General features: G+C 35.4%; 1 protein-coding gene across 1 annotated transcript in view; it reads left to right on the forward strand.

Moving 5' to 3' along the window:
* Positions 1-13,184, forward strand: part of LOC134855024 (uncharacterized) — a 93,966-nt gene that overhangs the window by 78,879 nt on the left and 1,903 nt on the right. The window contains exons 9-11 of the mRNA XM_063871404.1: positions 4,039-4,314; positions 8,032-8,334; positions 12,419-12,763. Of these exons, the coding sequence (XP_063727474.1) occupies positions 4,039-4,314; positions 8,032-8,334; positions 12,419-12,763 (924 nt within the window). The remainder of the gene's footprint in view (positions 1-4,038; positions 4,315-8,031; positions 8,335-12,418; positions 12,764-13,184) is intronic.

Below are 13,184 nucleotides of genomic sequence, written 5' to 3' on the forward strand. Positions count from 1 at the left end.
AAACCCACACATATAGTTATTATCGCTTCATCCAAAATCACTTTGACCTACACACACCCTCTAGACAACCACACCATCGTTTTCAATTCATTAATTCCAAATACACTTCACCATTTTTCCTAAATTTCACATATTGCATTAAAGATACTAACCTTCATGGTATTCTTCGCAATTATGATCCCATAACCCAAATGTACATCTTCTGTCCCATCACCAAGACCTTCAACGCCGAAGAATCCCGACCCTTCCTTATCCCGCACGAGTTTGTACAACCTATAGAAATCCCAATTTTAGAATTCATCCACAACACTAAATTCAATCACAAATTATATAATCTAATCCAAAACACACCTTATGAGTTTGCAGTTGGCACTGAAGAACTAACCACTATCAAGGCACTCCAATTGCTTTGGCCACTGCTTCAGACTAAAAATATCATCCGCATCTTAGCTAAACTACTAACAACTTCAGAACTAATTCACGACATCTTCCCCCACGGTTTTTTCCCCGACGACTAACAGGTAAGTATGAATCAAATGAATATTACTAACTAATTAAAATATTAAAAAACTCACCATACTTTATCCATGTTTTCTTTAGATTTTTAGCCTTCATCCGACGATCACCTACAAAAACCACAAAAGACAAATAAAGATCGCAAATTTCATCAAACAGATTTCAACAATTCTATTAATCTCTTACACTTATAAATTTATAAATTTAATACCAATGCAGTAAATTCATTTCTAAAATTTTCCCCACAAGCAGTAAATCTAATAATGATGAAAATTTGTAACTTAAAATTCCCCCATAACCAGCAGTAAATTTCCAAATTCTATGCAGTAAATTAATAAAATGCAAATGCAGTACTAACCTTTTGATATTCTCATTCATTCGCACAGAAATTCTATCCACACTCGCACAGCTCGCCCACGAAGAATTGTTTAAAATAATGAATTTCAGTTTCAAGTTTTCACACTCAACAACTCTAACATATAATAACATGTTTCAAACTTTCCTTTAACCCGGTTGGAAAGGAATCACATATTAAACAAAACTAACCAACGCAGCTTACTAAATACCACAAATCATAGAATAACAGCATGACTAAGAAAAGGAAACCAACGGTACCCAGACCGGATTAACCCAGTTTAAAACTGGATAATTTATTCTTTTGAAGACTATTATAAAGTCTAAGAAAGAAATAATAAAACACAAAAAGTCGAAAGACAAACCCATACCACGAACAATTTGATTTTTGGAAAAAGGACATAACCAACAAGACATAAGAAAAACCACAACAAACCCAACATAAAACGTTGTCACATAACAGGACCCCTCACAAAAACCGCATGAAATCATACTCCCACTCCTGGCCTAACCCACCAGGAAGGACGTCCTGAGCATGCTCTATAGCCGGCCTAACCCACCGCGCTATATCCACGCTTTGTGACCACACCTCTATTTTTAATAAGAGCTACTCAAGTGTGAGTAACTCTTCAAAATAACCGAACTAAAACAAAAAGCTTTTGTGAAAACAACTAACTAAAATCATAATTAAAAAATATTAAACTAATAAATGTTTTATAAAATGTAAATTACATTATGCAATACATAGATCAGAATACAACACCAAGGACGAACATCTAAAGACAGAACGACCCCACTACACTCGAGAGAGAATGACCAACCACAATCGATATGCCACTCACAATCACAACTCAAAGGATTTAGAGTACGACTTGACTTCGCAGAAAAGGACTTCATTGAACTAGACCAATGACCACCTCGATGTTCAAGTATACGTACAGATCCGAGTAACCAGGCATCCCCTCCACGCACAATCTCCACGCCATTCCCAAACTAAATCAGATACAAAAAAAGTTCTCCACGCAGAACAGAAAAACCTGACATAGCAAACCATTCTGAAATCAGATTTGAGTTTGTTGCAAAGACTTAGTCGTTGTCACTAGAAGACACAACGTCTTATGTCTCTAACTCCAGCTTCCTGGAACTTCTTTAACAAAAAGGAAACAGAAGAAATAAGATGTTCGCCAAACACCAACGTCCATCATCCATCCTTCGAATTGCAGAAGAACTATTCTAAAAAACTCTGTAAAACCCGGATGGGTGGAACCTGATCTAAACTACATTTTATGATTGGATAATTTAGATATTTTACCAATGTAAAGTATTTAATATTAACCAATCATGATCCATCTAACTAACAACCCACTTATTTGTAAGTGCTGAAGTTACTTGTAATTTCAGCACCAGAGAGATTTGAATTTAACTTAGAAATTAGTTGGACTCTCCCGAGCACTTCAGCAACCGCAATAAACCAGTATACCCTAGATCTATTGAGCCTAGCAGAGACTAGTTAAACAACCTGAGACTAGATAGTATAAGAGTAAGATTAGGATCGGTATTAGACTAAGAAGTTGCACGAATCTATCCGGCCGAAAATAAGATAGCGTGACGAGCAGACGGTGTACCCTATCCGAAATTACTCTATGAGTTAACCAACTCGGTCCTAACTCACAATTGCAATTTATCTGTGTGGTAAATGCCAATTAGGCTGTAGTCATTTAATATTAGCAAACCCTTGTTTGGTGGGTTTTAAAATAAAATTCTATATTCAACTCTGAACACTGAGTCTGTGTCCCAAAAAGAACCTCTGAACACGGCTTTTGTTTCTAAACTGGAGAAAACCCGCTTTTGCGAGATACAACTGCTTCTGAACTGGAAAACTTTTGTGTAGAACACTTGTGTAAAACGCTTCTGTGTAGAATACCTGTTTTTGAACTGCTACTGCTAAACTGATGTCGATTTCTCGTGTGGGGCGCCAAAATGTGGCCGCTCAAATCTACAAATGGAAAAAAAGCAATATGCAAATTGTAAATTATTGATACTTCTCGGTAAATAGCTCCAAAAACTGTTAAAAGTGAACATTGTATAATCGGTCATAGCAACAACTTTTTAATTACTGCAAACTCAAAGCAAGCTCTCAAAACACTGGTATTTGCCCTTGAGAGAAATTGTTTTTTTTTGGAGGTCAGACATAATCAAATTTGAACCGTTTTAGAGAGAAAAAACAATTAAAAACCGTCAAATGGGACTATAGCCCCTCGGCTTTACATGTGTAAAGGTCAGGTCAGGTCATGGGGTTGGTTGCACCCTGTGGTTTAGCCATTGTTACATACGCTAGGCTATTGTCATGTTAGTCTTCCAGTTTTTCACTCTTATTTGCGTTCCCACTTTCATTTCGTTATATGTATTTACAATAAACAAAAAAATTGCGTATGATGTTTTCATACAATGTTTTTTGATGAACAGTATAACAAAAAGCTTGTATTTAATTCCAGGGTGTCTAAAAATGGTTATTATAAAACTTTATTGCATAGGAACAATGCAATTTTTTTAAAGCGACCGAAAATTTTTTTAAGCGACTTAAACTGAATTGAAGGCAAGCAATTCGTTTTAATATTGCGTTATTAATAGCGTGTGGAAGATAAAAGGAAAAATGTATCGAAAATTTTGTCGATTTTTTAGGTCGACCAAACTGATTTTCTGAGCTCTCCTAAATTACCAAACGCGTTTCTTAGGCACTTTTTGATGTTTTTGGTAAAAAATTGCGTTTTTGTGGCGTGCGCTCCCCTTTAAGAAAAAGGCGTCTTAAGAAAAATATTAGTGTCGGTCAGCCGAAATTGAACGTGCCAACTTGAGTCTTAAAACTTGCGTCTGACAGTTTTGGTAGGCATGGCAAACATAAAGACAAACTTTTTGGAATGCTTGTTGGATGAAAACCACTGAGAATACTTCATAAATCTTCTCGTTATTCAACTTGGTTGTCCAGATTAACAATATTCAATATATGTTTTTCATATTATTTTTAACAGTTAGAGTAGCTCAAATAAGACTAATTCAACAATGCGACCGGATTTGGCTGACTATTCACTTAAGTTCAAATCAATTTGGATGTTCATAGCTCTGAAAAGGTTAGATTTGGTGGATGTAACTTTTTTTTTCAAATTTCAGGAACTCGTAAAACTGTCATATTGGAGGAAAAATGGAAAAATTCGACCTCAGTGGAAGTAGCAGTTATCACTAATGAATCCATCGCCATTTCAAGTGTTGGTTGCATTGACTCTAGGGGACGTCATTGCAATCAAGATTACTTGGTGACTGAAGATAATCCAGGGGAAGTTTCGGTTATTCTTCACAATTTGACTCCAGCTGAACTTCACACAATAACATTGACCTTGGACATTAATAACGATACAGGTTACATCAAGGAGATTAACGTTTGCATGGGTGAGTGCAAGTAGTTTCAGTTTGGTTTCTAGATATCAATTTCTAATGAATGTCAAAAAAACGTGGTCTCGCAATTGTTACTGGAAGTATGCTGTGTTCTTACCATATCCAAAGCTAGTTTTCTCATAAAAAATTTTGGCGTTTTTTTCAACAAGCGCTTATTTGAATCGTTTGAACACTGAAAAACTGATTTATGTTTAAATTTTTTTAAATGCTTCAATATAATTGAGAAAGTTTGATGATCGATGTTGTGTTGGGAAATACTTGGCTATGTTCGGGTGGCCCCGTGTCCACTGATAAAAGGGACACACATTTCACGTCACATTTAGCTTGTGAATAATATCAGAAAGATGTGTTCCCGCCTCTTTCACAGCGACATTTAATTTAACGACACAAACGCTGCTTACTATGCAGAAACGACTTCAGTGAGGGGTCGATTTTATTATGGGAAGCGGAATTACGTCGAATTCTTGAGAGAGACGAACAATTAATTTATCAATGAAAAATCAAAAGCGCGGCAAATGAAACCAGTTGTACATCAAAAGGTGGGAGTCGGCGTTTGTTCAAATAATTATTAAAAGTTCAGATGCATTAGAAACTATTGTTTACCATTGTTTCGAAATTTTTGTCGACCTTTTTTTTAGGTCAATCAAATTTATTTTTCAAGCTCTCTCAATGCACTAAAAAGACCCTGTTTTTGGCCAAATTTTATGCGCCGCAGGCTAAATTTTGAAAAAAACAGGCCGAAAAAAGCGTTTTTAGGCACTTTTTTTAAAAACTTTTTGACCAAAGAATCGTGGTTTTTTTTGGCGCGCGCTCTCATTCAAATTTAGTGTATATTGGCGCCAAAGGCGCCTTTAGAAAAAATTTAGGGTCCGTCAGCCAAAAATGGATATTTCAAAATAGTACAAAGACGGGACCCTTTGGGTCGGCAGGTGGTCGAATCCCTGAGAAGGGAGGGCGTCCACCCCCCTTCCCCCTAACTCCGCCCATGTGTACCATCTCGGCGGTGGTTCTGCTTTTTGCTTGTGGGGACGGGAAAAAAGTGGGTGTTTTTAGGCCGACCATAATGGTCCACCATATTGACCCAAAGTACTATAAGCATCTAGTTTTGCCGACATGTTTTGCAAAAATCTGAAGTAATAGGGATACTTTTTCGAACGTTTTGATTTAAAAAATCTCGTGTTTTTAGCGCGCCCGTGACCGTGAAAGTTTGTATATAAATTTGTGCGAATGCGTCTTTAGAAAAACTTTGGAGTTGATCGACTGAAAATAGAGGACGAATTCTCAAGGGAGACGTTTAACTTCATATTACTCCGGCGCCGCAATTAATTCTATAACCTTCCCAAAAACCTGATCGACTCGAGAAGACAAAGCAACCTATGCTGAACTTATTAAAGAAGAATTAAAATCAATTTATCAATGCTGAATTAAAATCAAAAAAGCGACAAAAGAAACAAAGTGTACCTGAAAGATGGTGTCTTGTCGCCCATCATATTCGATACCCTAATGTCATAAATGTCCCTTCCATCGCCATAAACATCAAAATTACAATATATGCAGATAGCTTTCCTATCACGACTACTGGTCTAACATTACTGCACTCAAACAAAAGGTACTACAGCCCTTGTTAAAAACTTAAGTAGTTGGCTTCAAAGAACAAAATAAAACTATCATCAAACAAATCTTCAGTGACTATCACAACAATCTGGAACAATGAAATCCAGCAACATGAAAACAAGGAACTACCTATCAATGAGAAATTAAATTTTTAGAAGTCACTTTAAATAAAAGATTTATTTTTACTGAACAAGTTACCGCAGCGATAAGCAAGCTCTAAGCAATCAATAATTTACCAAACAAATTTTCATGCACAAGCTGAGGGCTAAAAAATCTCAAAGAGTTTCATATGGGGCTGTTGGGCTTTGTATTATGAGGTACTCTGTTCCTATCTGAGCATCTTTAGTAGGTGAATATAATTGGAAATATCTTCAAACTTGACTAAAAAGAGCCTTCCCAGATGTTGCGTAACCTGTAGAGATCAGATAAAAACATCCAAAACAAATCGAAGCAAATCACTCTTAATCCTGACGACCTGTCGAGATCAGATAAAAACATCCAAAATAAATCGAAGCAAATTACTCTTAATCCTGACGACCTGTTACACAACCGTTAAAGTCACAAATTGGCTCAACTTATCAACATAACGGGCCCATTAGACGTTTTTCTCTGCTCTCCGCAAAAAAAAACTACGGTTGGAACTAGGCACTGTAGTTTTGCTCGTTTCTCTGTAACAAAAAAACTGCGCTCAGAGCGGACTTTACTTAACAAATTAAGAAGAGGCCTTCTCATTCTTAGTGATATATGAGAAGGCCACAGTAACTGTTTGACGGTTCAGAGAGTTTCATAAATCAATCTCGACAAATTCGATTGTGGAGTGCAAGAAATTTTTGAAGTCGGAAGTCCAAGGTTAATGAATGTTTGGCGATGTAAGAAACAGCAGCTTCCGAGAACTGGCTTTTTTACATCCTTTTTGTTCAAAAACTCAAAAACGGCAGATTTAAGGCTATTTTCATTAATATAAGTACGATTCTTCTGCAGACCAAAAGTGTTCATTTTGGAAAATATAAAAGATGCCTAAAAAAATTGCAGAAAAACACGAGCATAAACAGGCTTCTATCAAGTTTTAAGGAAGCCAATAATTAACAAAAAACGTTATTTAACTTAATAAGTGGAAACGACAAGCGAAAGGTTTGTTGTCCTGGCGCATGCACTCACTAAGCACTCTCAAAAATGTACGAAAGCAACCCGTAGCATTCTCTAACAATCCTGGATATTTCAATAGCCCTTCAAGTCCTACTGAAAGGTGTTTTATTTGAAAAGACTAATACAGTGCTGGAAAAAAACGACAAATTTTAAACGTTCTTTTATCCCCTGACTCAATTTTAAGTTCAAAGTAAGAAATTCGATTCTCTGAGCTTTAAAACACTACCAGAATACCTGCCGCAATTTAAATTGATATGATATAATTCACCACTTTTACTTTGATAGAACGGAAATATATTGCGCGTTAACTTTTCAAATCAAGTCAAATTGGTTATTTAGAATAACCATATTGGCTCTTTCTTACCACCTGCATTATTTAGAGCAGTAAGTTTACTTTTATCTGATACTTTTTTTTAAAAATTGAATACCTGATTATATAGTAGGTCACGACAAAAAGTTTGAAGTTAATACTTATTAAAAAAACCTTAAAATTAGGAATTATGTGAGGCGGAGGAGGGGGGACTTCTCGTAATTTAGTGAAAACTTATCCTTTGTAACTTTGATAAAAAATCGCGTTTTTTCGGCGCGCTCTCTCCATGAAATTTACTATATTTTGGAGCCAAAGGCGCCTTTAGAAAAAATTTAAGTTCAGTCAGCCAAAAATGGATATCTCAAAGTAGTACAAAAGGGGTAGAATCCCTGAGGGAAGGAGGCGTCCGCAGATATGCCAAATATACTCTGACTAATAAATATGCCTAATTTTCGGTCTTTTTTTTCAGTTCGTCTCATCACACCACAAATAAAAAACGACCGTTTTTTCTTGTTTTTTATATGCTTTTTCTCCAAAAATTTTTTCTTTGAAAGAACGATTAATTTTGTACAGTGTAGTTTCTAATTGCCTGATCAATCGATTTAGATTTTTGATGGATCTTTTTCACGATTTTTTTTCAGTGCCTCGAGGGATAGACCTATCGTCTCTGGTGATGACAGAAAAATCGGATCATGTTCTATTCGGTGCCGCGCCAGGCTCCGATGTCAAAGCGATCGATGGAAGAATTGACGGTTTCAGAGTGCAACTAATACCCGCCATTAACTCGACAGCGTTTGTGATTGGCGAAGAACGAGCAACTACCAATGCAAGCATTGCTGCTAGATTTTCGCCAGCTGCAGTTTTTACAGTACACGTTGAGAGCTTCATATCAAGTTGCGAAAATCTTACTTCTACTGAAATTGCTAGCTTCCAATACTGCTCCTGTAAGTCAAAATTGCTCTTTCCCACTCTCCCATGTTTCAAATTTGTGATGTTACCATAAAAAATTTAAAAAATTAATATCTTCACAAACGTTAAGTTTTTCACCAAGCAAAGTTTCATTACCACGGCCCGGAAAAGATTGCGTTTGCAATAACGCTATTGCCAACGAAATTTTTGCTTGGTTTTTTTCCGAGACGCCATGTTTATTGAAATAACGCAATTTTCACTCATTCTACAAGAATTAAACGAAATACATGGCATAATTCATAGTTCTGCAGCAAATTGTTGCGGCCGAGCTAGCTTTCATAGCAGGAAATGTTGATGTCCTTCCCTTGACCGTTGACGCACTTCAGAAACGTCAGTCTTTAGCTGAGGGTATAAGAATTTTCAGACATTTGTTTTGTTTTTCTCGTAGATCTTAGCCGCAATTATAACGCAATATGACACAATTTTAGAATTTTAAGCGCAATTTTTGGTGCAAACTATTGGCGAAATTAGACGCAATTTATAGCTCAATTTTTGGCAAAAATTGGCACAATTTTTTTCGGGCCCTGGTCCTTACACTATGACAAAATTTCACATTTGCAATAAAAACAATTCTTAGATCAGAATGTGTTTTTGATGGGTCATGATTTAAAAAAGGCTTTTCAAAACGAGTAATCCTTAAAATTGAATATAAGTTTGCAAGAAAAACTTATTACAGAAATGGTCGACAAATTTAAAAAAAGAATCCTCGAATTGACAAATATATCAGTATATAATTTGTTATGCTTCTTAGGTGATAATGAGGCGCGGATCTAGGAATTTCTTGAGGGGGACGGAGGGGCGGATTTTCAAACTTTAAAAAAAAAATTTTCGACCTTTTTTTAGGTCGACTAAATTGATTTTCTGAGCTCTCCTAAACTACCGTAAAGACCCACTTGATAAAAAGGCCAAAAAGGCGTTTTTAGGCACTTTTTCGTAAATTTCGCCTTTAGAAATGGCGTCTCTAGAAAATTTTTAAGGTCAGTCAGCCAACCAAGCCCCCGCCCCCGCCCCCCATATCCGCTACTGATCGCAATGGTAGATAATTTTCCAAATTTCAACTGATCAACTTGAAAATTAATCTTTAAGCTGGCCAGATTTTTTTCTGAATTTTGCACAGTATCTAGATTCACAAGAGACTCGCTAAGTTGATTTTGTTCTAACTTGTTCTGTAAAAAAATTCTCAATAACTTATTCAACGCAACTTAATCAAACGAGCAGTTCATCAAGGCTTCTGTAGCTCAGCCAGAGCGCCGAACTTAAGGTGGGGCAGATTTTTAATAAAAATTTTAGAATTTTGTCGAACTTTTTTTAGGTCGTCCAATTTGATTATCTGAGCTCTCCCCAAGCACTACAAAGACCCTGTTTTTGCCAAAACTTCTGCGCCGCAGGCAAAATTTTGAAAAAAGACGTTTTTAGGCACTTTTTTCGAAAAATATTGACCAAAAAATCTCTTTTTCATACGGCGCGCGCACACCCTCAAAATTAATATAGATTGGCGCGAAGGCGCCTCAAGAAAAATTTAAAGGTCAAATGGATATCTCAAAAAATTACAAAGGGGGGACCCTTTGGGTCGGCAGGGGGTCGAATCCCTGAGGCTACATTGAAAAATAGCGAGAAAAAGAGAAACAAAAAATGATCGCTATCGATGAATTATCGATGTTCATTGCCACAATAGCAAAACTTATCGATATATTATCGCTAATTTGGCAATTTTTCAGCAATGAAGCAGCTGTATAACAGCAATAAAAACCTATCAAAATGAGCAAAAAAAGTGAAATACCGGAGTTTTCAGATATGCATGAAACTTCTGCTCCAACAAGCCTTAGATAGATGTTATAGGGCTTATCAACTCACACTCTTATTTGAAAGTTACTAGAATGAGTTTGAAAAAATTACTTTTTAATTCTGATTTTCTACTTTTAGGGAATCGTTACTGAAATAGCTCTAAAATAAGGCAAAAAACTCTGAATTATACATGAAACAGCGCTGGAAAAAAAAGCGATTACTGGGATACTACAGAAAAAGCAAAAATTAACGTTAGGACTTCAACACGGAATGACAAAGAAATCATGCCAATTTTGGTTTTCAATTCAGCAACAGAATAATTTCTTCTTTTTCAAGTTTTTGGTGTTTCCTCTGCAATGATTAAAGTACATGGATAGCATCTTAACAAATAATTAATTAAAACTGCTAAAAAGATTTTACAGATCGAACTTGAAATATTTTCTTGAAGATTTTGTTTAGAAGTCACTGGTAGCTGGTTGATCCTCGATAACAATCTAAGAAATTGATTCAAAGTTTTAGCTGTGACGTTTGTGATCATGGATGGCATTCAGCCAATGCAGCGCAAAACAAAATTAATCTTATATTAAGGCCAAAACGTGACTGCTCCTACTGCCATAAATTAGTTTTTTATTGCCAACATCTTACATTAAATCGCAGCAAAAATCATTAAATTATCTTGAGCCGTTTAAATAATTAATTTGATCAAATTGTTCTGATTTTTGTAACGAAAGTAACGGAATATTTGTGCTCGGGATGGTTTTTTCTTCAGACAAATTTCACCGAGTAAAATAACAGTTTTCAACAAAATATTTTTATACATCATGGAGGATATTGACTTCCTGAGTTCAAATGCCAAAAGAAATTTTAAATCCAATTATTTTTGTAAAGTTCTGGGGGTTTAAAATTGCCAAATTGGCCAGGTTCTGGACTAAATTATGCGCGCTTTGAAGAATTTATTCGAATTGCTCGGAGCGTAACGCGAATAACTAATGCGTGGCGAATTATCTCGTACAACAACATCGACCCAAAAAGAATTGAGGCTAGCCATTCAGGTCGTATTAATTTCGTACGACTCAATATTTTGATTTTAGACTGTGATATTGTCCAAAATTTTTACGTTTTCAATGTTTTTTCCCCAAAAACTTTTCGATATGAATTAAGGGACAGTCGGAACATTCAGGGCTTTGCCTTGATATACGAGCACTCTTGTCTTACCTCAAATCAATTTGAAACAATAATTAAGGCGAAATAATGAGCCACTCATTTAATAATTCGCGTACCGACAAAACTACTGTTAATAAAAAAGAGTTTCTCAAAAGCAGTTTGGCTAGTGTAAACGTGCTCGCCTGATAATCCGAAGATTCTAGGAGAGATCACGAGGCTGTCTAAACGTTCGTTTTGAGAAAACCTTAATTTAAAAAAATTACTTTGGATGTTTAATGCTCAATTTCTTCAAAATTTGGAAAACAGAAATAAAAAATCGCAAACACTTAGTAGAAAGTCATCACCTAATAGATGGTTGCGTATTTTTGCACTATCCATAAAGTTTTAAAAAATATATGGATGTTGTGGATTGTTTTGATTTTGAACTGATTCATTGGTTGATTTGAAAGATTTATATTTTCTGGCGATAGTTGTTTCGGTCGGCTGCCACTTGAAACAATTGAGTTTTCAACAAGTCCTTTTTGTCACCGGCTTAGTATGTTTTTCAAATCATATATAATTTACTGTTTTGGACCAACTTTTTTTCACATCATATATCATTTAGTGTATTGAACAAACTGCTCACAATTTATGAAAAAACCCTGAATGTTAACATTGGTGCTTAATTTTTAAGGACAAATTTTGCTTAAAAATATTAAAGAATTAAGCAAAAAAACACTGAAGAAAGTATAGGTTTGTTTTTTTTTTCATTTTTGTGTTCTTTTTACCCCTCACACGCTGAGTAAAATATTTTCTTCAAAGAGGGCTCAATATCTTGGAGATATCTGAAAACTCGAGCTATGCGGCTTAGAGCTTAGTTAGAAATCAGTTTAGAATGAATTAACTTTAAAATTAGAACAAACGAATTTGACTAGGGAAATTCATAATACTATTGGAATACAATATCAAATATGGCAATTTTTGTAACCAATTATCATAGTCGAATTTAGTCGAAATATTTAAAATTATAATTAAAAGGCTGGTCTTATTTCTTCTCTTTCAAGTTTTTTATTTTAATTCGAGTGTATTTGATTTTACTGATATTCAAATAATTTTGTAAATCTTTTTCAGGGCCTGATCCAGTTCAAAACCTTACACAAGCAGAATCAAACAAAACAGCAATCAAATTGTCTTGGATTGTACCCAACTCCGGATCTATCGTTCCAAATGCTTATCAAGTTGTCATTCGAACCTTGACAGGCCAGACTTTAATTGATACTACACTTTCTGTTTCAAATGAAACAGATAACTTAATCTCGTTTGACTCCTCGACCATCCGAGATCTCTATATCGCCACTGAGTTTATTTGTTCTGTGCGAACAATAATTCCGATGTTGTGTCGATACGATGACGACTTTCAAGATTTTGACGTTGTTACTAATGCCAGTACTCTTCAAGTTGCATGTGAAACTAATGGTTGGTTGTTAACTCATACTATGTTTTCGATAAGTTGTTGCTAAAAACTGTGGCGTCCCTCATGATGGAGGGACCGAAAATTGAAAAGTTATTTTCAACAAACTTCAGCCAATCAGAGTTGGGTACTCAAAAATCTCAAAGTAAGCAAATAAATTCAGGCCATAAAAATTAATACTGACTGATTATAAAATAAGCAGATTACAGAAAAAAAATTTATAAACATTTTTTTAGATACTGGATTAAGAAAAATTGAAAAACAAAACACCAATATTCTTGTATCGTCACAGACGGTGCATGCTTTATTTCTGATTCTGCTAATTTTGATCTCGGTTCAATACAGAAACCATTCAGCGAATAGGATCTTCTATTGATTTTGATTGGTTGAAGTTTTCATCATTGGGTCCTTTTATCATGAGAATAG

The sequence above is a fragment of the Symsagittifera roscoffensis genome, chromosome 10, assembly GCF_963678635.1.
Source record: "Symsagittifera roscoffensis chromosome 10, txSymRosc1.1, whole genome shotgun sequence".
Taxonomy (NCBI): Eukaryota; Metazoa; Xenacoelomorpha; order Acoela; family Convolutidae; genus Symsagittifera; species Symsagittifera roscoffensis.